The sequence below is a fragment of the Artemia sp. Qi Xiang Cuo genome, chromosome 4 (assembly GCF_049724085.1).
Source record: "Artemia sp. Qi Xiang Cuo chromosome 4, ASM4972408v1, whole genome shotgun sequence".
Classification (NCBI taxonomy): Eukaryota; Metazoa; Arthropoda; class Branchiopoda; order Anostraca; family Artemiidae; genus Artemia; species Artemia sp. Qi Xiang Cuo.
Window position 1 is genome coordinate 77,156,528 of NC_142797.1, and position 25,161 is coordinate 77,181,688.

Genomic DNA, 25,161 nt, shown 5'->3' on the forward strand with positions numbered 1-25,161 from the left:
GCGTTGGGGGATCTGGAGGCCTGTGTGGTTTGTGGGGTCTGTTGGATGTCCGGGGGACGTGTGGGTACCGGGGGGAGGGACTGGGGGTGCAGGGGGGTCTGTGGGACGCACGTAGGGCCATGGGAGGTCGGGGGGTGCCTGGGGGGGCCTGGGGGAGCGTTGGGGACCGGGGGAGGGCCTTTGGGACCCCGTTGGTCCTTTGGGAGCTCGATGGGGCTGTGGGGGGCCCGGGGAGGGCCTGTGTGGCACAGGGAGGGCTTTTGGGGGTCTGGTGGACCTTTGGGGACCGGGGAGGGCCTTTGGGGCTCGGGTATGGCCTTTTTGGGGTCTGGGGGCCCGGTGGGACCCCGTTGGTCCTTTGGGAGCTCGATGGGCCTTTGGGGGGCCGGGGGGTGGCCTTTGGAGGTCTGGGTGGGCCTTTGGGGGCGCGGGGGGTTCTTGGGGCGCGTGAGGGACCTTTGAGTACCGGGGGCTTCCTTCGGGGTTGTAACCCTTTGGGGTTGGGGTAGAGGACCTCGCAACACTGTTCAAATGGAACTTGTGTATTATAACGACCACACTCAAAACCTCTTCCAAAATCGTTTCAAAAATCATCTCTTAAAATGTCTCTAGCTGTTTCGCCGAAATAATTCCATAATCTGTCTAAAACAGTTTCGCCCAAATGATCCCTAAACGGAATTGCAGCGTGTTCCTTTTGTTTGGCATCCCTGTGCTTTCACATTTGAAATTACAAAGAAACCTTTTCGCGCGCTAAGATCAAAACATCTGCCTCGGAAACGATTCTCTTGTTAGAACTCCAAATTAATTCCCCTTTCGTGAATCAATTCTCTATAGAACAACAAATTAATTCCCCATTTGTGTCAATCAATCAATCATGACATCATGTGTGATCTAACTGTTTCCCGGTGACAATTCTCTTTGGAAATGCAAGGACATTAATTAACTTGACGTCATCTGTCAGACATTAATTAACTGTTTCCCGGAACCTCATGACATCTGGCTCGAATAACAATAACAAATACTATTTCCGGATCATAACATCTAACCACGTGTTCTCCCTAATGACTCTATTCAAAACAACAACAACATTGACCTTGACATTTTGCCTCGAATAACAACAATAACATTGACATTGACATTCGCTAAGAGCGTGACAAAAGTACACCTGGAGAAAGAGGTCATTGACCGATTACGCAATCATTCTCCCTAATGACTCTATGCCCTTATTTGGTGTACTGACAGCATTAAACTAAATTGTAGATGGCAGCAGGGGTGACTCGTGGGAGTCGGACCCCCATCTCTACTGTCGTTCTTGGGATACTGTTGAGATGCATTATTGGGAATTAACATTAACACAGTGCATTTTTATTTAATCTTAAGGCAACATTTAGTTTTTAAACATAATGGGCAAATGGGAGGGTTGGCGTGGGTGGGTGGGAGTGGGAGTGCGATTAGTTACCCTCCAATCACTTTCAAATATTAAAAAGGGTATCAGCCCTTTTTATTTTCAATCGAATGAGCCCTTGTCGAAGTTCCCACGACAACTCCTTCGATACGAATTGCCCTGGTCTAAACAACAAGAACAACAAAAAATAATATATTATACCCACATCAATCTTAACTATAAAAATGTCAAGCCTTCCAATCACTTCCGACTGTTAAAAAGGGCACCAGGCCTTTCGATTTGCAATCAAATGAGCTCCTTTTGAAACGACAACGCTTTCTATAAACACCTTATATGCCCCAAGGGCATAAACTAAAACCCTTACCCTAAGGTCTGTTAGGGTGGTTGTCATCCTCTAAGACCTAATTTCCAGAACTTTCAACTACGTTAAACAAAATGGCTATCTCAAAATTTTGATTGAATGTGTTTGGGGCAATGGTGGGCGTGAGAGGTGCGGTAGTCGCTTTCCAATCACTTTCAACAATTACAAATGGCCCTAGCCCTTTCTATTTCCAATTAAATGAGCTCTTTTGAAGTTTCAACGATAAAAATTTCAATAAAAATCTTATATGCACCCAGGGCATAACTTACAGCCCTTTTCCTGAGTGCTTGGGGGGAAGGGGTGCCATTCTCAAAGAGCTAGTTCCCAAAATTTTCTACTACGTTGAACAAAATGACAATCTGAAAATATTTATTGGATGTGTTTGGGGGAATGGTGGGCGTGAGAGGGGGCTTAGTTACCCTCCAATAACTTTTGACTATTACAAATGACACTAGCCCTACCAATTTTCAATTGAATGAGCCCCTTTTGAAGTTTTATGACAACTCTAGCTATAAAAACCTTACAAGCCCCCAGAGCATAACTTATAACCTTTCCACTTTGGGCTCTGGGAGGTTTGTCATCCTTAAATACATAATTTCCAGAACTTTCAACTACGTTGAACAAAATGGCTATCTCTAAGCTTTGATTGAATGTTTTTGGGGAAATGGTGGGCGTAAGAGGGAGGTTAATTACTCTCCACTCCCTTTCGACTATTAAAAAGAGCAATTTCAATTTCCAATCAAATGAACCCTTTTTGAAATTTATACAACAACTTTCTATATAAACTTTATATGCCCACAGGGCATAACTTACAACCGTTGCACTGAGGGCTCAGAGGGGGTTATCATTCAAAAATACCTAATTTCAAGAACTTTCAACTAGGTTGAACAGAATTGACATCTCAAATTTTGATTGGATGTGTTTGGGAAAATGGTGGGCGTGGGACGGGCAATAGTGGCTCTCCAATCACTTTCAACTATTAAAAAAGGCACTACCCCTTTCAATTTCCAATTGAATGAGCCCTTTTGAAGTTTCAATGCTTTCGATAAAAATCTTATATGTCCCCAGGGCATAACTTACAACCCTTGCCCTGAGAGCTGTGGGGGGAGGGGGAGGGGTTGTCACCCTTGAAGATCTATTTTCAAAAACTTTCAACTACGTTGAATAAAATGGCTATCTAAAATATTGACTGGATGTGTTTAGGGAAAATATGGGCATGAGAGGGGGGTTAGTGGCCCTCAAATCACTTTCGACTAGTAAAAAGGGCACTAGCCCTTTGAATTTCAAATCAAATGAGCCTTTTTTCAAGTTTCTACGACAAAGATTTCAATAAAAACCTTATATACCCCCCAGGGTATAACTTATGACGCTTGCCCTGAAGACTGTGGGGGAGTTTCCTGCTCAAAACTATAATTTCCTGAACTTTGAACTGCGTGGAACAAAATGGCTATCTTAAAATCTTTTTTGGATGTGTTCGGGTAAATGGTGAGCGTCAAAGGGGTGTTAGTTGCTTTCCAATTACTTTCGACTATTTAAAAGGGCACTAGACATTTCAATTTCCAATCGAATGAGTCCTTTTTTAAGTTTCTATGACAACGCGTTCTATAAAAACCTTATATGCCCCCTGGGCATAATTTACAACGCTTGCCCTGAGGGCTGTGGGTGGTTGTCATCATCAAAGACCTAATTTTCAGAGCTTAAAACTATTTTGAATAAAATGGCTACCTCAAAGTTTTGATTAGATATGTTTGGGGAAAAGGTGGGCGTGAGAGGTGGGTTAGATGCCCTCTAAGTACTTTCGACTTTTTAAAAGGGCACTAGCCCTTTGAATTTCCAATCGAATGAGCCTTTTTTGAAATTCCTAAGACAACCTCTTTTATAAAAAAAACCTTATATGCCCCCAGAGCACAACTTTCAAACCTTGCCCTAAGGGCTTTGGGGGATTGTCCTTCTCAAAAACATAATTTCTATCTGGAAATCAACTACGCTGAACAAAATGGCTATCTCAAAATTTTGATTGGATGTGTTTCCGGAAATGGTGGGCGTGGAAGGGGTGTTAATTGCCTTCCAGTCACTTTCGAATATTAAAAAGGGCACAATCCACTCCAATTCCCAATTGAATGAGTCCTTTTCGAAATTTCTACGACAAGTTTTATGATACGAAGTGCCCTGCTCTAAAGGAAAAAAAATTAATAAATAATACATTGTGCCAACATCGTGCTTACATGCCCCAAGGCATAACTTAAAACCCTTGCCCTGACGGTTGTGGGGGAGTGCCCTCCTCAAAAACATATTTTCTATTTAGAAATCAGCTACGCTGAACAAAAAGGCTATCTAAAAATTTTGATTGGATGTGTTTGGGGAATGATGGGTGTGGGGGGGGGGCTAGTTGACCTCCATTCACTTTCGACTGTTAAAAAGGACACTAGCCACTCCAATTTCCAATCGAATTAGCCCTTTTCTAAGTTTCTACGACAACTCCATCGATACGTAGTGCCCTGGTATGAAAAAAAATAATACATTGTGCCAACATCGTTCTTTACTTAGGCAGCGCGATCGCGCTGCCTATGATTTATACAACTACTTTCTATATAAGCCTTATATACCCCCAGGGCATAACTTACAACCCTTGCACTGAGCGCTTTGGAGGGGATATCATCCTAAAAGACCTAATTTAGAGAAATATAAACTACGTTGAACAAAATGGATTTCTCAAAATTTTGATTGGACGTGTTTGGGAAAATGGTGGGCGGGAAAGGGGCGTTAGTCACTATCCGATCACTTTCAACTATTAAAAAGGAACTAGCCCTTTTAATTTTCAGTTGAATGAGCCCTTTTGAAGTTTCTACGACAACGTTTTCAATAAAAACTTTATATGCCCCAAGGGTATAACTTACAACCCTTGCCCTTAGGGCTTTGGGCGGAGGGGTTTTCATCCTCAAAGACCTAATTTCCAAAACTTTCAACTACGTTGATTAAAATGGCTATCTAATAATTTTATTGGATGTGTTTGGGGAAAAGGTGGGCGTGAGAGGGGGTTAGTTGCCCTCAAATCACTTTCGACTATTAAAAAGGGTACTAGCCCTTTGAGTTTCAAATCGAATGAGTCCTTTTTCAAGTTTTTTACGACAAAGATTTCAATAAGAACCTTATATGCCCCAAGGGCATAACTTATACCCTTGCCCTGAAGACTGTGGGGGGATTGTCCTACTCAAAGGTATAATTTCCTGAGCTTTGAACGTCGTGGGACAAATTAGCAATCTAAAAACTTTTATTGGATGTGTTTGGGGAAATGGTGGGCGTAGAAGGGGTGTTAGGTGCCTTCCAATCACTTACGACTATTAAAAAGAGCACTAGCCGTTTCAATTTCTAATCAAACGAGCCCTTTTTGAAGTTTCTACGACAACGCGTTCTATAAAAACCTTATATGCCCCAAGGGCATAACTTACAACCCTTGTCCCGAAGGTTGTTGGGGAGTGTCCTCCTAAAAAACATATTTTCTATCTGGAAATCAACTAAGCTGAACAAAATGGCTATCTCAAAATTTTGATTGGATGTGTTTGGGGGAATTATTGGCGTCGGAGGGGGGGGGGGCTAGATGCCCTGCAATCACTTTCGACTTTTAAAAAGGGCACTAGCCCTTTGAATTTCCAATTCAATGAGCCTTTTTTGAAGTTTCTACAACAACGCCTTCCATAAAAACCTTATATGCCCCCAGGGCATAACTTACAACCCTTGCCCTGAAGGCTGTGGGGGATTGTCCTCCTCAAAAACATAATTTCCATTTGGAAATCAACAACGCTGAACAAAATGGCTATCTCAAAATTTTGATTGGATATGTTTTGGGAAATGGTTGGTTTGGAAGTGGTGTTAGTTGCCTTCTAATTACTTTTGACTATTAAAAAGGGCGCAAGTTAATCCAATTTCCAATTGAATGAGCCCTTTTCGAAATTTCTACGACAACTTCTTCGATACGAAGTGCAATGCTCTAAAGGAAAAAATAATAAATAATCAATTGTGTCAACATCGTTCTTATATGCCCTCAGGACATAACTTAAAATCCTTGCCCCGAGGATTGTTGGGGAAATGTCCTCCTCAAAAACATATTTTCTATCTGGAAATCAACCACGCTCAACAAAATGGATATCTCAAAATTTTTGTTGGGTTGTGTTTGGGGGAATTCGGGGGGTGGGGGGGGGGCTAGTTGCCCTCCAATCACTTTCGACTGTTCAAACGGGCACTAGCCACTCTAATTTACGATTGAATGAGCCCTTTTTGAAGTTTTTATGACAACTCCTTCGATACAAAATGCCCGGGTATGGAGAAAAAAAATATTATACATTTTGCCAACATCGTTCTTTACTTAGGCAGCGCTATTGCGCTTCCTATGAAAACTGGATGAACAACTCTCAATGAAGACGAGTAGCCTATTGCTGTCCCATTTTTCCGTTTTCTTGAAAGAAAAAAAAACGCTCGGACGGCTTTTTCACATTTCTTTTTTCTTTCATTTTTTGCGATATGAGCAAAGACCACTCAGACCAAAAAATAGAAATAAGTACTCTGTGGGACAAATCCGCGTTTTATACAGTAAGCACCATTTGCACTTTTGCAGGCATTAAGGGGAGGGCTGGAAAGTTGATAAGAGTGGAAGTGCTTCGCAAAGCAGAGAATCAGCACCGCCTAAGTAGAATCAATATTCCTTTTTTGTAGTTTATGCTTTATGGCAATGGTATTAGAGCCGCCTTTTCAAGTTTGAACATTAAAAGATGCGGAAAACTGCGCGGAGATGATCTCAAGCGGATTGGCCAATATTTTCAATTTGAAAAGCTTGTTGGTACCAGCACAAGCAATGCAAAGCATTGTGAATGGCAAATTTTTGGAAAATTACACTTTTTATACGAAATTGACACTATTTTGCCACCCAAAGTAGCACCAAAACAACCTGCTGAGTGGCAACCCTGGAAACAGGTAATTGTCAGGTTTAACCATAGCACTGTTGGGAGCTGAACATCACTTCATGGAGTGCTGTACCATCAAGGTATTAGCAATGAAGTTTCTATTTTTTTTTAAACTGATACATTAATACATTAATAAAACGGCAATTTTGTTCATGCAAAGAGATTTTTAGATGAATGGTGTACGTGCAAATGATACTAATGACGAGAATGCTGATTGAAGAAAAATTGGGAGAGGTTCCAATACTGCTTAAGAGTCATAAAAAATAGCTAACAGCATATAATATAAAAAGGTAAGAATGAATATTTATAGCATTATTTATGCACTTCATTATATTTATAACTTAGATACAAAATATGTCCTATTTCCCTATGGCACAGCCATTACAAGCTATCAATTGTACGCGGGTAAAAACCAGTTTTATGCGTAAATGAGGCTCTTAAATTAATTATGTACTGACAAACACAGTGCCACTGACACACATAAAGTACGTTTAGAAATCTGTCTATAGAGGGCTATAGATGAACTAAAGTCAACTTCAAGTGTTTTGCCCTCCGTAGTCATGGCTACTTTGATCATTTTATCCTTATTCTCTATTTTATTTTTTAGAACTTCTTTACAAAGGAAGGTTACCGCGTAGTAACTTGAGGATGTGGGGAATTTCGGTTGACGTTCGGAACGAAGAAGAAGAAGAACATATAAGAAGAAGAACACCACTCACAACTACAGTTCACTGTAGGTCTTGACTTGACTGTAGTTAAGTCAACTATAGTCTAACACCGTAGTTCAAGCTCCAATAGCAGTCATAATACAAAAAAAAACAAAAAAAAAACAGAGGAGTCTTTGATGTTGATAGAATCCTTAGATATAAACAGCTAACGGTAAGGATTCTAATATATAAATAATCATTTATAGCCTTATTAGAATTGTATTAACAATTTAAAAAGCTATATTTCTATTTGGGCTAAAAAGAAGTTATAGTATAAACAAGCGCTGCATAGTTTATATTATATTATGGTATAGTATATTTTGGTTTTTTGTCTATATTTCAACTTATGGTTTAGTTTTAAATATTTGCATTCATAATCTACTCAAAACAATATTAGCTACATTTTTACTAGTACCGTTGACGCGTTATACGTACAAAAACGTATATAGTCTATACAAGTATTAATAATCTTATTTAGTATTTATACTCAATCTTGTTACAAAAAACATTTTTATAAAAAAAAAAAAAAATATGATACATTTGTAAAAAAAAAAAAAAAAATGGAAATGGTTCATTAATCAAATAGCATCATTAATGTTTTTTTTTCTAATCAATAGGGAAAGGGATATTTTTAGTGGACTAATCCTTTATTGACAATGATATTGCTGTAAGGTGGATGGTGTGTTGACAAAATGATAAAACTAAGCTCTAAACTATAGTAATACTTATGACTATATCTTGTCTTTCGGTTTTAATTTTGCTCTTTACTTTCTTTTTTTCTCAGATTTCTGAAATACTTCTTTTTTTACTTGGATATTAAGGAAACATTCCATGTCTGTAAACTAATTCTCTCTCCCTATTACGAATACCAAAACTTATAGATGCAATTTGAATTATCCAAATAAATTGTATCGCAAATCAGTTATATTTCTATAAATTGAAATAAATTCAATCTATACTTTTCTTAATTTCAATTTATTTTTTTAAATTGATCTTAATTTTGTCCAGTTAAGATCAGTGTTGGAAAAGGATTATAATCTGTATTATCCAGATAGCGATTTCAGTGTTACGCAAAAACTTTTATGTTTTGTAAAAGTACTGGATTTAATTAATCAATGGCAAAGAAATTAAATCTTTTCTGGGTACATTTAAAGGACTTGTTGGAGTGCATCACGATAACTTATTTGGATAAACTGTTTATTGGATATATAGCCGATTAACTTGGATTTTTGTTTTATTTGTGGGGGGGGGGGGTCTTCAAACACCCCCCTTGGAAGTAAGTCTCTTTTATATGGTTTTACATAAATCGTGTGATCTTGCTTTTTTGTTAAATTCGTAGGGTATCCTCTATGACCCGTCAGAATTATAGACTCCATGAAGATTATATCAGGTGGTTGGAAATATTTGGTGTATTGTTATTGGATCTCAAGATTAGCAGACGGTAGCGGAGATTAGCCTACTTAATTTCGAATCCAAAAAGAATGAAGCTTCGAAAAAAAGTGCAAAAAATGTTAAAAAAGCTTTTGATTAACTGAATCCAATGCCTAAAATCTACCTTGAAAAATTTAAGAAGACAAAAAGGATTGATCAGTCCATTTCCCTGTTTCAAAACTGTAGCCGATCAGAGCATATGTGCTGCTACTGATACTAATAAAGTTGTAGCACGATTAACGGTGGCAGAAATAGAAATTGATCGCACTATGGATAACTTGAGAAAGGACATTGAATCAGAGGTGTTAATTCGGCTAGCTACGATTGATAAAACGAATTTCTTGGTTGAACGCATCGTTTCAGAAGTTTATCGATCTATTATTGGGGAATATACCCCAAAATTTACTGAAATTGAAAAACCAATGAAGTCTATGAAAAAATCACCTTGAATCTCTAGATATTAGAATACTTCAGATTGAGTGGCGTATAGATGTTATCGACCAAGACTGAAGATTAGATTTACTTATGTTCAAGGATGTTGAATAAAACCCGAATCCCGACTTGAAAATAACCATGTTACATATTCTCTGAGGGAAGATGGAAATCACCAGAATAGCTGATGCTGACATAAGCAAAGTGTACCGATTTGCCTTTGGAATTTCTGGTCGGCCTGATAAAATATCCCCTATACAGATTACATTCCGTGACAAAGAGACCACGAAAAGTATTTACGCAGCTAAGAAGAAACTTGCAAAAAGTGGTATTTTTTTGGAAAATCTAACCCGCCAGCGGCGGGATATTCTTAAAACAGCTCGTGAGAAATATTGAAACAAGTGTGTTTGGTTTGATCAAGGGCATATTTTTGTCCGCCTTCCCAATGAGAACACTCCACGTAGACTTAGGTCAATCGAGGACAGGTTTTAATATTTATTATTTTTGTCTCTCTTTTCCCTTTGTTTTTCTGTCCTCTTGTTTCTCTTTTCCTGTCTATGTAACATCATCGTCTATCAATGGTTTGTTCTATTTTAATTTATTATTCTTGATTATTTATCTGTTCCTAGAGCTCAGCTGCGCTTTTTTTTCCTGATGAGAGCTATGAAAGTGTTTACTAGATATAAATATGTGTAATGTAATAATCGGTACCACATCGAGGTTGAGCAGGTTGGAAAATTACCCGTTTGATATTGATAGTTATTTACTTTAGGATTTGTCGAATGAAGGGTCTACCGTGAGTTACCGACTTTTGCAGTTTAGTAAATATTGTGATTCCTCGTATCTTGGAAATATTCTAAATGGTCGAACAGCTAGTGAACTTATTGAACAGTGGGACAGTGCGTTTCAAGATTATCTAACATCTTCAAAGGAGGAAGATAAGGCTCATTTTAAATAGATTTAGAACATGGTTAACTCACTGAAAAGGAAAAAAAGAACAGTATTACTCGGCACTGTTTGAAGAAAATGATGCAGATCCGAAAAGAACTTGGAAAGTTAATAATGAACTGGTTAGAGGGCCTCGGATAACTCAAGACCCTCGAATTGAAATAGAAGGAGTGGTTGTAGAGGATAGACAAGAGTTGTGTGCCAAGTTTGGTGATTATTTTTAACAATATTGGAACGGAGATACAAGAAGAAACTAGAAATTCCCAAGCTCTTGTGAACGGCAACTCGTTTGCTGTTCAGCGGGGCGTGGGAAGGGAAATGAAAATACGTCCCTGTGATTCAGCTGAATTAAAAAAGATCATCAGCTCGATTGGATCCAACAGTGCTGGTTCGGATGGTGTTAACCTGAAGGCTATTCAATAAATTCTGGTGTACATTCTTCCTGTGCTACTACACCCAATATATCAATGGAGAAGGGAGTTTTTCCTAAATTATTGAAAACAGCAAAGATTCTCCCTCTCTACAAAGTGGGCAATCAAACGGACAAATCAAATTGGAGGCCTATTTCTATTTTACCAGTGCTTTTGAAAGTTTATGAAAACGTTATCCATGGTATAGTTACGAGCCTGCATTCATTCTATGATGGTCAGTTCGGATTCCGAAAGGGCCATTCGACTTCGCATGCTGTACGGCATCTTTTAGAAAATGATAATTTAACTTTAGAGAAGGGTGAGTATTGTATTAGTGTTTTTATATATTTTAAAAAAGCGTTTGATACCGTCGATTTCAGTATTTACATTCCTGGTGCGTCTATGACATATTTCGCCAACGATATAGCTCCTGTTGTGGCAATGAAGACTCTTGAAGAATTGATCCAGAAAGCAAACAGAACTCTGCAAGGAATGAATGAGTTTGTAGGCACTAGCTTACTTAGCATTAACGCGGAAAAGAGTAAATATATATTCTATTCAATCGGACTGGTTTATCTTCAAATCTTCCCAAGGAAATAGGAGTAAATGGTTCTGTATTAAAGCAGGTTGAGGAAGCGCGGTACCTAGGATTCATTCTTGATCAGAACCTCAGCTGGAGAATACACGCTGATGTGGTTGCCTGTAAGGTAATGTGGGGCCTTGGGATTTTAAGACGTTTTCAAAATGTTTTATCTTCATTTTAGTTCTTTTTTATTACTCATTGATTACACCCTATATAAATCATGGATGTATGATTTGGGCTAGTAATTTTACGTGCAATTTTTGACGAATGCAGATTCAGTAAAATAAAGCTGTGAGGTTAATTGGTAAGTATGATATAGTAGTTTTGAGTACAGAGTCGATTTTTAGGAAACTTAGGATTTTGAATATTGCTCAAATTGGAGGTTTTCAAATTGGTAATTTTGTGTTTCAGAGTTTGAATGGTTTTGCGCCTGATGCTTTTAATATTTTTTTTTGTTTTAATTCATTTTATCACAGATATGCTACGAGAAATGCTGAAGACCTGGTAAGTGAGCCAAGAAGTAAGGTTCGTTCTAGCCATGCGGCAAAGCACACCGGTCCGATGGTCCAGAATACCTTTCCAGGCTCAATTCGGGAAGCTGAAAGTGTGCCACGGTTTAAAAACCGGCTAAAGAAGCATCTCCTTGTGGGCAATTGGTGAGTGTGGGACTGGATTGCGAGAGAGGGAGGACAATTTCATTTTTCTTATTTTTTAATTTATTGTCCTGTTATTAGTGATTGTTTACTGGTTCCGTTTTCAAGCATATTTGTGCTTGTTTGTAACCGGTCGTTAAGATGGCATGAATTATTATATTTAATAAAAGATCCTGTTGAATCAAAGATGTCGTTGAATCTGATTTTATTGATAAGAATTTTTGGGAAAGAAAACTTACAAAAATGTCGTTTTCTTGCTTTATCTTTTAGTTTCTATTATGTTTGAATATTAATGTCTTAAAATATTAAAATATTAATGGCATTTGATGGAAATGATAAAATTTCAATTACATCAAGAAATTTTTCTACGGTAAATAAACCTTTATATATAAGGCAAGACATAATTGGATGAATTGGAATGTAGCACAGCAGAAGTACAACATACCTTGACGGGTCAAACTTCCAAGGGTCAGGCCAAATATTTGGATCGTGATGAATACCAAAGACATTGATCTCAATAGCAGTATCACGAGGCAATTTATAGGGTCCAAGCTTCACCTCGTCTACCGTTACTTCACTGGAAATATAATGAAGAGTATATAGAACAAAACCTTAATACCAAAGACATTGATCTCAATAGCAGTATCACGAGGCAGTTTATAGGGTCCAAGCTCCACCTCATCTACCATTACTTCACTAGAAATATAATTAAAAGTATATAGAACAAAACATTAATGACATTATCTTTTAGTATCACCTTTTTCAGTTCATTTTGAATAAAATTAAAGAAAAGTTTACAATATTAACTTTCATCTTGGCCCTTGTTACGATATTTATGCTTTATCAATTGCTTTTAATTGAATAAATAACTTTAATAAAACATCTGCTTGTCTGTTTGATTTTTATTTATATTAAATAAAAAAAACAAGTTTTTTAAACTGTAAGTAAGGAGCAACATTAAAACTTAAAACGAACAGAAATTATTCCGTATATGAAAAGGGCTGTCCCCTCCTCAACGCCTCGCTCTTTATGCTAAAGTTTGACTTTCTCACAACTCTATTTTTGTAAAACAATAAAAAACTTTAGCGTAAAGAGCGAGGCGTTGAGGAGGGGACAGACCCTTTCATATACGGAATAATTTCTGTTCGTTTTAAGTTTTAATGTCGCTCCTTACTTTCAGTTTAAAAAACTTGTTTTTTTAAATTTCTGATCGTTTTTTAATTAATGCAGCTTTTATTTTGGCTAACGGTGCGATATTCATTAAAATTCTTTCACTTGTAGGGGATGTTTCCTCCCTCTTTAAAAAATCAGGTAAATTTTCTCAGGCTCGTAGCCTTTGATGAGTAATACTAAACTTAATAAAATTTATATATTTAGAATCAGCATTATAAGCCCATTCTTTCGATACATTTATTGACATCAAAATTCCATTTTTAGAAGTTTCGATTACTATTGAGCCGTATCGCTTGTTTTTTTATTGTTTTTTTTCATTACTTATATGTTATTACGTATATGACGGGGTTCTCCCCTTAGTCAATACCACGCTCTTTACGTCAAAAGTTAAAATTTTGTTGAATTCACAAACCCCTGAATCACAAAGGCCGTTTAATTAGAATGGATAGCTCTTTTGAAAGCACAAAAAAACACTGTAGCATAAAGAGCGAGGTATTGACTTGGGGGAGAACCCCCTCATATACTTAATAATTTCTGCTCGTTTTAAGTTCTAATGTTGCTTCTTACTTTCAGTTGAAAAATCTTGTTTTTTTTAAATTTAATTTCTGATCGTTTTTCAAAGGATGCTTGGAAATCTGGTACCCCCTTCATAGAAATGTCCCTTACCCCAAAGAAACATCCTCCGCAGAAAGATTCTCCCGAGTAACCAACTCCTCCAGCCCCCCCTCCCCCCCCCCACCAAGAAAAATCCTTCCTGAAAATGTCTGTATACTTCCTAATAACCAATACAATATGTAAGCAATGGGCAAAGTTCATAACTTGCGGCCTTTCCCCTGGGAACTGTGGGGGATTAAGTCATCTTAAAAGACATATTTATTAGATTCTCGACTATGCTGAACAAAATGGCTATCTCAAAATTTTAATTGGGTTACTTTGGGAAAAATGAGCGTGGGAGGGGGCCTAGTTGCCCTCAATTTTTTTGGTAACTTAAAAAGGGCACTAGAACTTTTAATTTACGTTATAATGAGCCCTCTTACGATATTCTAGGACCACTGGTTCAATACGATTACCCCTGGGGAAAAGAAAAAACAACAACAAATGAACACGCATCCGTGATCTTTCTTCTGGCAAAAAATGGAAAGTTCAACATGTTTTTAGATAGGAGCTTGAAACCTCTACAGTAGGGTTATCTGATACACTGAATATGACGGTGTGATTTTTATTAAGGTTCTATAGCTTTTATTGGGTCTTTTCCCCTTTTTTCGAAAATAAGCCAAATTTTCTGAGGTGCTTAACTTTTGATGGGTAAAATTAAACTTGATGAAACTTATTTATTTGAAATCACAATTCAAATCTGATTCTTTTGATGTATCTATTGGTATCAAAATTCCTTTTTTTAGACTTTCGGTTACCATTGAGCCGGGTCGCTCCTTACTTACAGTTCGTTACTACGAACTGTTTGATTAATAACTCACAATTCTTGTATTTTTTTTCTTAAGCTTTACATATCTTCTATTAGTAAAATAAATTTAAAAATACTACTATTCGTATTCTATCAGGGCCATCGTTAGTCTTAATGCCTCTGCTGTAAGTAATGCAGCCCGCGGTGTCACATCAACTCCGATGTGCAACGATTTCTGCAAGTTCCACTCTCTGATATTCGTGATGTGGGCTTGCGACAGCTATATCCAGTACAGGTGCAAGTGTACTACCTGTAGGGAGTAGAGTCCAGAAGATTTGGCCCGTAATACCACGATCTATACCCCAAATACTTTATAAGTAAATATATCTTCGGAGGGGGGGGGTATCTTCCAATAGATATTACAAAACACGGTAGCCCCAAATACCCTCTTCCCAACCCACCTAGGGCTCAGAGAAAATTGATCAATAACAGTCATAGAAATATAGATCACTTTCATTTGCCAATATGTCGAATCCGGCACTCCATCTATTATGAACATTGAACATAAACTCTAAAGACGGACTAAAAACAAAATGTAAATACACAAAATAAGTAACCTCACCCCTATCACTTGCATGTGGCGACGTGGTCCAATCAAGACAATGAAAACCCAAATTTTAAGTTCCATGTTTCATAAATTTTATATCGATGGCAATAATAAGCTAGGCCGTGAGATATACAAAAAGTCAACATAGCCAGCTTTTACGAGAAGGTTTAAAATGCAGATAAAAATTATCTTAAAGGTAAATCTATATATAAGAGAAAATGCAAATTTATCTGATAATAAAAGACAGGGGCTCCGACAACGACCGTGAAGTTAACTTGTATTTCGTAGAGTTTATAGTGCAAATAAAAATTATTTTATAAGTAAGGCTATAAGTAAGAGAAGAGGAAAATTTATCTGATAATAAGGAGCAGGGGTGCCAATAACTCCCCTGTAAGATAAATAGGGCCATTCACGTACCACACTTTTAAGTTTCTAAGAAAACAAAACTCTAGACATTAACTTTATAATTTCGATTATTCTTCAGATCACCCATCTCTAACCACTATAGGTACTGCCACTCCCAAGAACTTGGCTCATGATCCATTGCCATCCAAGAGCGGGAAATAATTGTAGTAATATAATCCAGTAATTTTCTGGCATAGCCTGAGTGAATTCATATCTATCAACCTACCAGCATTATGGAAATAGTCGAAAAGGGTGAAATTATATAGGTACTGGGTCATCATTAATCAGCGGTTTGTAGCTAGCACTATAACAAGAAATTTATCACTCTCACAAAATTTACATTCAATAAAAGTGAAGAATCAGGATTCTGACATGTGAGATGATGCCCAGACGGCAGAAGAAACTAGTTCAACTAGCCTGATAACCTCCAACAATGAAAATAAATCCATATTAGAATTGAAAATACGATTTGCCCCATGGCATATAACAAATTTATTCATGGCAGAAAATACAAGGGTCAGAGAAAACGATTGGGGAACAGTGAAATTGTATAGTAATCTGAGTGAACCACGAATTAGTTTTTAGGAATAAAGTGTCTTGTACGAACAAGGAATCTTACACACCCCACTTACTAAATTTCCCCGGATAAAATCCTTCCCAGAATTAAAGAAACTACCCATTGGTCTCATCGACTGAAAATATGTATTAATGTTAAATTTACGCAAAATTCGTGAATGTTTCTCACCCAAGCCAGTTACAAATGGCCATGAAATGAAACTTTTAGATACATTTAATTCAAAAGACTGCTAAACTCCAATAACCCTACTATCATGTTTAATACTTTTATTTTCTATTATTTTATCAAAGAGCTTCATTGGATAATTATTACAAAATAAAATATCTCTCAAATACAACAATTTAGAATCCAGAAATTTTTTGGAACAAATTTTGAAGGTTCTATCTACTAGTGAAATCACAACCCCTCGTTTCACCTCACAGGGTGGCACGAATGAAAATTTAAATATCTATCATTGTGCGTAGGCTCCTTTATAAAACCAAAAGGCAGTTTTACAAGCAGGTTTTTGTTAACCCCTGGGGGCAACCCTCTCTCATTTTTTGAGAAATCTTTTCATGGGTTCTATTGAAACCTCTGCTATACACAGTTTTAGAATCTCCCCTTGTTTCTGGTTTAGGTTAATGTATGATGTCGTCTGCATTTGTTCTAGATTCCTTAGACCTTTTCTGTAAACATTTAAATAGTTTTGACAGTAATATTAAATTTACAGTGGAGTTTGAGGAAAATAACAAACTGTCTTTTCTTGATATTTTAGTAATTAAATGAGATCTGCATTTACTATTCTCGATATATGGAATTCTACGCACAATGATAGATATTAAAATTTTTATTCGTGCCAATCCTTTCAAGCAAGAAAGAACCGCATTTTTTGAATAGCTTCCATTTTGAAATTTGGTCAGTCAGACGGGTATCCAAAATAATATGTAGACAATTCCTCTAAAAAACATTTGGCACCTTCCGTTATTCTAATCTTGACTCGCAGACTAATCTTTCCGTTTTTTCCAAACCTTTTTCAACTCTATGCCTTGGCTACTTTTAACCTCTTCACTGCATCCACCATCTTCATCAATAATCCTACCTATGTTCGTGAAGCTATTCACTTTATCAGTCTTCCCGTTACCCAAATTCAACTCTACACTTTCTTACTCGCCTTCACCTTCCAATTCTAAACGGCTTAGTCTTCTTAACATTCTTCTTAAACCTATTCTTGCGCCCTGAGCTCCCAAAACCTCAAGAAATCAGTCATTTTGCTAATATTTTCATCTAGGACACTCAAATCGTCAGCATAATTAAACTATAGGAGAGTTTTACATTCCCATTTCATCTTAAGCATTCCAGTGACCTTCGCCGTGTTCTTTAGGACAAAGTCCAAAAAAATCATCCATATCAATGGGGATAGAACTCAATCTTGCATTACTCCTGATTTAAGCAGAGGCTATAGGCAACACTATAGCATTGCCTATAGTAAAGGGCATGAGGCTCCTATGTTTTTCGTTTTGTTTTTTTCCCCAAAATACTTTATAAGAAAGCGGTGGTCGTATAAACTTCGAAGGGGGCTCATTAATGTTGGCAATTTGAAGTTCTAATACCCTTTTCAAGAGTCAAAATTGATCGGACCCCGCCCCCCCCTGTCCTTTTTCGCGAATTGTATGTGACAAAAATTTTGAGATAGCCGTTTTGTTAAAAATAGTTCAAGCATCAGATACTATAAACACTAAGGTCGATACATACCCCCAGAAACCGAGAGCAGGCGTTGTAAGTTATGCCCTGGGGTATACATTGTTCTTATGGAAGGGGTGCTCGTGTAAATTTCAGAAGGGGCTCATTTGATTAGAAATTGAAAGTTCTAGTCCCTTTTTTAAGAGTCAAAAGAGATCAGTGGGCAACTAGTTCCCCCCCCCCCCACGCCCTTTTAAAATTTTGAGATAGCCATTTTGTTAAAAATAGTTAATATATTAGATAACAAAAACCTCGGGGGTGACATAACCTCCCGAGCACAGGGGCATGTAAGTTGTGCTTCGGGAGCATATAAGGTTCTTATGGAAGGGGTGGTCGAATAAATTTTAAAGGGGGCTCATTTGATCGGAAACTGAAAGTTCTAGTTCCCTTTTTAAGATTCAAAAGTGGAGGGCATCTACCCCCCCCCCCCCACACTCCGCCCACCCTCCTTCTTTTCCCCAAATACATCCGATTTTTCAGATTCTTTATGTAGACATTTTGTTAAAATAAGTTCAAAAACCAGAGAACAAAAACTTCGAGCCAAAAATAACAAACACAAGAGCCCGGAGAAAAGTTTTATGCCCTAAGGGTATTTAAGGTTTTAATGTGAGGGTTTTCAAAATATTTTTAAGATCAGGTAAGTTTGACCCCAACCCCCAGTAAAAAAAATATTAACGATATTTCATTTCAAAACTAATGGAAGCTGACCCCTGTCCCTCCATGGCCCGATCCCCCTCCCCCACAAAAAAGCTTAATGTTAAATCATGGGAGCTGACCCCTGGTCCTACCTCGATGGCCCAATCCCACCCAAAAAGAAATATTAAAAAACTTAATAGCGATGTTCTCTTCCAAAAATATGGGAGCTTAACCCTGGCTCTCCCTCCATGGCCCGACCCCTCCCCCACAAAAAAAGTTATTTATGATTCTTTATTCGAAAAACTATGAGAGCTGACCCTTGGTCCTCCCTCCGCGGCCCGACTCCTTCCCCCTTCAAAAAAACAAATTATCAGCAATAATTTAATCCAAAATGATGGGAGCTGACCCCTGGCCCTTTCTCTGTGGCTAGAAGCCCCTCCCAGCACCACCACCACGAAAACAGACTTATTGACGATATTTCAAAAATTATGAGAACTCACCCCTAGCTCTCAATGGCCCGAGTGTTCCCCCTCCCCCGAAAAAAGCAACGTATTAACGATATTTTATTCCAAAATTTATGGGAGCTGACCTCTGGTCCTTCATGGCTCGATCCCTCTAATGATGGCCTCATCCCGAAAAAAAACTCATCTATGACAAATCATGGGAGCTAACCCCTCTTCCTCCCTCCACGGCCCTATCCCCCCCTAAAAAAAGAAAACTTACTAATGGTGTTTTATTCCTAAATTAGAGGAGCTGACTCCTGACCCCCCCCCCCCAAAAAAAAAAAGTATTAATGGTTCCAAAATGCATTCCAAAAATCATGGGAGCTGACCCCTAGTTCTCCCTCCATGGCCCAACCACCCTCCAAAAAAACAAATTGTCAACAATATTTTATTCCAAAAACCATGGAAGCTGACCCCTAGTCTTCCCTTCATAGCCTGAACCCCCACCCAAAAAAGCTCCTAACGGTGTTTTATTAGAAAAATCACAGAAGCTGCCCCTGGACCTCTTTCTATGCCCCGACGCTGCACCCCCAAAAACATTTGTTAAAGATATCTTATTCTAAAATTCAGGGGAGCTGAGCCGTGGCCCTTCCTCCCTCCTTATCGGGACCGACCTCTCCCCCAATAAAATAACCTATTATTTAATTAATTCTAAAAATTGTGGGAGCTGACCCCTGGCCTTCCCTTCATGGCCTGACCCCGACCCCACAAAAAACTTATTAACAATTTTATACTCCAAACATCACGGGAGGTGACCTCTGACCCTCCTTCTATGCCCCCCTCTCCAAATAAACATCTTATTAACAATATTCTATTCCAAAAATATAAAGATCTGATCCCTGGCCCTCTCTCCATGGCCATGCCCCTCAAAAATCTTATTTACGATATTTTATTCCGAAAATTATGGGAGCTGAACCCTGCACCTCCTCCCATGGTCTGATCTCCCCCCCCCCGCACACACACACAAAAAAAAACTGATTAACGACACGTTATTACAAATATCATGAGAGCTGACCGCTGGCCCTCTCTCCATGGCCTGATCCCAACCCCTCAAAAACATATTAACAATATTTTACTCAAAAAATCATCCCCCCCTACACGAAACAACTAATTTATGACATAATATTAAAAAAAAACAATGGGACCAGATCCCTGGCCCTACACCTCCCCCCCCCCCCCCCAAAAAAAAAATTATCGACAGTGTTTTATTCCAAAAACCATGGGAATTCAGTTTAATTTTATTATTTCTAGCCTTCGGAAAAAGAAGCTTTTCAAAGAAAAGTAAAGACCATATCAAACTTAAGATGAGAAGAAATAGAAAACTACATTAGTTCAAACTCAAAACAACCAGAAACAAAATGAAAGAACAAAAGAAACCCGAAACGAACAGAAATTAAATAAAAAATTATAGCAAAAAACATACAACAGGTACTCATATAAATAAATAAATCTTAAAACGAGTGAAATATAAATTGTATCTGCAATTCAAGCTGGAAACGAACAGAAATAACTAAAAATAAGAGTTTGGGTATTGCCTCCTTCCCTCAAAATGGAAGTCTAAAACCTAATGCGTCATTGTCGCTTTTGAAAACTACTTGTATCTTGGACAGTCTTGGAAAGTACAAATAAAATCAAACTGAATATTTGATATATCATGACATTAATTTTTAAAAGATCATCAGTTCAAAATTTTATTTTACCGTTGTTTTTATCTTCATTTTCATTGCCGTAATAACTGGAAATGAAAATATTTTTTAAGTAATTCGTTTTGAATGAAGTGCCAATGCCGCAGTCGGCTTTAGACTTTTACAGTTAGGGAAGATAGCAGTATCTAAACTCTTGTCTTTAGTGAAACAATATTTGTCTTGACACCCACCCTCCCCATTTTTTCCACTTTTTTACGGTCTTGGAAAAAACTAATAAAATTAAAGTGAAAATTTGATATATATTGATATTAATTGCGGAAAGCTCACCAGTTCAAAATTTAATTTTACTGTATTTTTTATATTTATTTTCAAGGTTGTAATAAGTAAAAAACAAAATATTTGTAATATAATTCGTTTTCAGCAGGGCACCAATGAAACAATAGTCGTTAGACTTTCACAGTGAAAAAAGGAGGTAATACCCAAAGTTTTGTTACATTTTTTAGATCTTCAGCAATTTTGTCCATCAACTCTATTTTACAACTCCTTAATTCATATTTTAATATTTTTTCTTCCTTTTTCTGATTTTACATGATCTATCCCTCGAATACTTATTGTACAAGCCCGTTCCTCATCCCTAAATAAGTAAACTTGAAGAATTGTCACTAATATCCGTATTTCTGCGTCTCTAAATTTCCTTCCTATGATACCATCTGTTACTTCACGAATAGTCTTCCTAAAACTGTTCCATACTACGTTGTCAAATTTTAGACTCTGTAGTTCAACATTCAACGTGTCAATACGATATTTGTTTGACAACGTTGTAATATCCCAATTTGCAATTTTCATATTATTTAAATCATCGAAAATATTATGACCTCAGAGAAAAAATGGGTCTTAAACCAATGCAGGATAGGCATTAATAAATCTTCATAGAACCGAACAGCAAGAAGTCCCTGAGACATTAAGCATAAATGGAGGTTTTGTGAAATCATATATTCATACCTTAAAAGAGTATATTATTATGTCAACTGATATTAGATCACTTAGCTAGGAAGGTATTTTTTAGCCCGAAAATGCCCAACAAACAGTTAAAACCCAAAAGAATTATCTATCAATCAAGATAGCCTACAGTGTAAGTGTTGTATCATTTACTAGCCTAAAATTTTCTCGAGGGGCATCACTCCTCGAGGTCACACAGCAGCGCGATTTGCAGCAATGGTCCTGGTTAGGCAAACTGGTGAAGGTCCATCCTGACACCACTAAGAGGCCATGTAAGCAGGATTTTTCTTTTGGGAATAGAGACGAAGAAAATAGCTTATGACAAGGAGAAACCCCCAGTTATCTCAGAACAGTGGAACAGCTCCAGCTCCAAGTTCCAAGGCTAGCTCCAAGTTCCAGCTCCAAGGCTATAAGCTTGCTCCTCTTTGTCAAGGCATTCGTCCATCCAGGTTAATGTAAATCTAAAACACACAAAAATGAAGAAACAGATAAAACACCAGGCTGAGCAACAATTTAAATTATGAGGGAAGAACAATAAGATGAGGAAGCATGAAAGTAGGGAGAGAGAAGTAGAGGGTTTAGAAAGATAAAAACTAAGTATATAAAGATAATAGCCTACCGTCTAAAGCTTGGTGATGGTGGAAAAATCCTTAGTGCTTCATTTATAACTTGATCCAAATACTTAATGTGATGGATTCGGCCAAGATCAACTTTTCCATCCTAAGATGAGACGTACAAATGTAAATTTTTGTGATAAAAAAAAATATAGACACTCAGATAGATATTCAAATTAGAAACAGTTACAAGTTCTGATGCAGGTATGGATTAGGTTTGGATTATCTTTGATTTTTACAAGATCATATTATAGATGAAAAATTTAGCTGCCCAGTAAAGATTACTGCGTCTCCCCTTTTCGTAATTTTTCTGCTTCATCTTAAAGAAAAGATAATTGAAAAAACTTGGGAAAGGGCTCATTTGATAACTCACACTGAGCTCTACTGCTCCTTTTTAAGTAGCTAAATAATGAAAGACAAATCAACTCCTCATCTAGAAAACTTTTTCTCTTGGTTCCTCGGGTTTTCAGCTGTGTAGGGCCGTCATTTCAAGGGAGTGTCATTTTATGAGGATGTTTTCAGGAAATATCAATTTATAATTGAAAGTGTTCAAGGGTGCCAAAGTAATTAAGTAACTCCTTTTAAACATAGAGTAGAAACTTAGATTTGTTACACATTAAAGATGGACATTTTTAACATTATTAATATAGCAGAGGTGGAGCGTTTTTTTATATTCGTAATTTTCAAGCACCAGTTAGAGGCCTGGCAACATACCCTGTACACATAAGTGTTGTTACATCTAAAAAAAAATCCAACTGAATAATTTCTGAAGTCTAAAAAGACAATATTTGTTTCTGTGCTTGCTTGTATGCGTTATGTAAGGCTGGAACTCTTCAGTTTTCACTTTTGAGCTTAAGATGTTTAGGCAAAATGTGTTTTGGCTTCTCTATCATCCCAAGATTATAGAGAATTTTAACATGGTTTCAGCTACAGGTTCAATATGAGTTTTGCCATTGGTATTATCTAATTCATTGTTTGTATCTCTTGATACTATCGATGTTAGCAGTAATGTTTGTTGGTGCTTAGCTTTTCATCGATTTGTCTTTATATTCCTTGGTGATATTATCTGCTAATACCCTTTTTATTTTGCTTTTGATTTCACAGTTTATTACCACATAATTTTTAAATATTCGGCCGTTTTGGCACATAAACAAGATATGCATTATGACATTGGCAGAAGAGTATTCCCGCCTTCCTTAGACCTTCTGATGAATGCTAACACCCGAAAGATGGCGATGGGTTCTATCATCAGCTAAACTGTTACCGGAACAATCAGTGAGAAGTTACCCCTCTTCATCAACTAATAGTTTCAGGCTTGCATTCTCTCTAATTGGTATCATCTATGGATATCTTACTCTCGCTTATCCTTCTCCATAAGAGTTGAATTGTTTCGATGCTCCAAAAGAATCTAATCTACTATTGTCATAAGAGTGCACTCATACATTTCCAATTGTGTTACCACTAGTACTTGTTTCATAGTTTAAATATATGTCCTTGTCAACATTCCTTGCTACGACAACTCTATCATGTGCACACACTTTTTTGGCATATTTCAACTTCACCTTTTATTCAAATAATACGTATGTATTTATCCTTCCAGTGCAGAATCAATATTGACTGAAAACATACAATAGACTAACTAATTTTAATGACCAACCACAAAATGCTAAGGAGACAGCCGCATAAGAAAAAACTTTCAGTTTTTTTAGTTTCGATTTAATAGTCTAGATGGCGACACATTTTCACTAACTCAAGTGCTACCATCTTTTCTTTTTTAGTTATAGATGACAGCATAACTGAATTTTAAGCTATTTTACATTGAGTTAACTTCTTTTGAGTTAATCTTACTTAGGTTCAATTATCATGGCCCGCCACACTAAGTGAACATAAATGAACCTAGCTTGAAAGATGTTAATTTGTTTCCTTTTTTATTCTTAACATCATATATAACATCATATATTATACTTAACATCATATTCTTGTCATCATATATTAACTAAAGAAAAGTTACTTCTTTCAAAACCATTATTTGTTTCAAATGACCTAACACTCAAATTTGTTTCCTTTTTGAATGTTTTACGTTGTCATAATACATTAACTAAAGAAAATTTGATTATTTTAAAATCATTATATTTTTCGAAAAATTTGGACCGTTTTTTTAATATTTAACTTTGTTTTAGTATAATAACTGAAAAAGCTGCTTCTTTCCAATCATTGCATTTTCCCTCATAGGGCTGTCGTATCATCGCTTAAAATATATACGACTTTATTAATTGCGACTTAATGAATACCCTAATACTAAGCAATACTCTTCAAAGGAAACCATTGTAGTATTTACCTAATAGGGCTGTCGTATCATCGCTTAAAATATATACGACTTTATTAATTTCAACTTTATGCATACCCCAATAGTGATAAATCCTCGTTAATAATGTTTTATTCTATCATTTCCCTCATAGGGCTGTCGTATCATTGCTTACAATATATAAAAATTTATGAAATTATACTTTATTCATACCCTAATACCAAGCAATACTTTTCAAAAGGCTTTATTGTAGGATTTCCTCCTAGGGCTCTCGTATCATTGCTTGAAATATATATGACTTTATTAATTTCAACTTTATGTATACCCTAATACTAATTACTACTTTTCAAAATGCTTTATTGTATCAGTTCCCTCATGGGGCTATCGTATCATCGCTTAAAATATATACGACTTTATTAATTTTGACTTTATACATACTCGCTTAAAATATATACGACTTATTTAATTTCGACTTTATGCATATTCCAGTACTAAGCAATACTTTTCAAAAGGCGTTTTTGTATCATTTTCCTCATAGAGCTGTCGCATCATCGCTTTAAATACATACGACTTTATTAATTTCGAAATTATGCATACCCCAATAGTAAGCAATCCTTGTCAATAATTCTTTATTCTATAATTTCCCTCATAGGGCTGTCGTATCCACGCTTAAAATATATACAACTT

The 25,161-nt window shown here is 36.8% G+C and overlaps 1 protein-coding gene and 1 long non-coding RNA gene across 3 annotated transcripts in view; one reads left to right on the forward strand and one right to left on the reverse strand.

Moving 5' to 3' along the window:
- Window positions 1–11,895, forward strand: part of LOC148953451 (uncharacterized) — a 135,654-nt gene extending 123,759 nt beyond the window's left edge. The window contains exons 2-3 of the long non-coding RNA XR_016141716.1: window positions 7,332–7,603; window positions 11,712–11,895. This is a non-coding gene — a long non-coding RNA (uncharacterized LOC148953451). The remainder of the gene's footprint in view (window positions 1–7,331; window positions 7,604–11,711) is intronic.
- Window positions 1–25,161, reverse strand: part of LOC148953452 (cytochrome P450 3A56-like) — a 179,851-nt gene that overhangs the window by 60,232 nt on the left and 94,458 nt on the right. For both annotated transcript variants that reach the window (XM_089088543.1, XM_089088544.1), the window contains exons 6-7: window positions 22,175–22,275; window positions 12,334–12,465 (exon numbers count right to left, since the gene is read on the reverse strand). In XM_089088543.1, coding sequence (XP_088944669.1) covers window positions 12,334–12,465; window positions 22,175–22,275 — 233 coding nt within the window. The remainder of the gene's footprint in view (window positions 1–12,333; window positions 12,466–22,174; window positions 22,276–25,161) is intronic.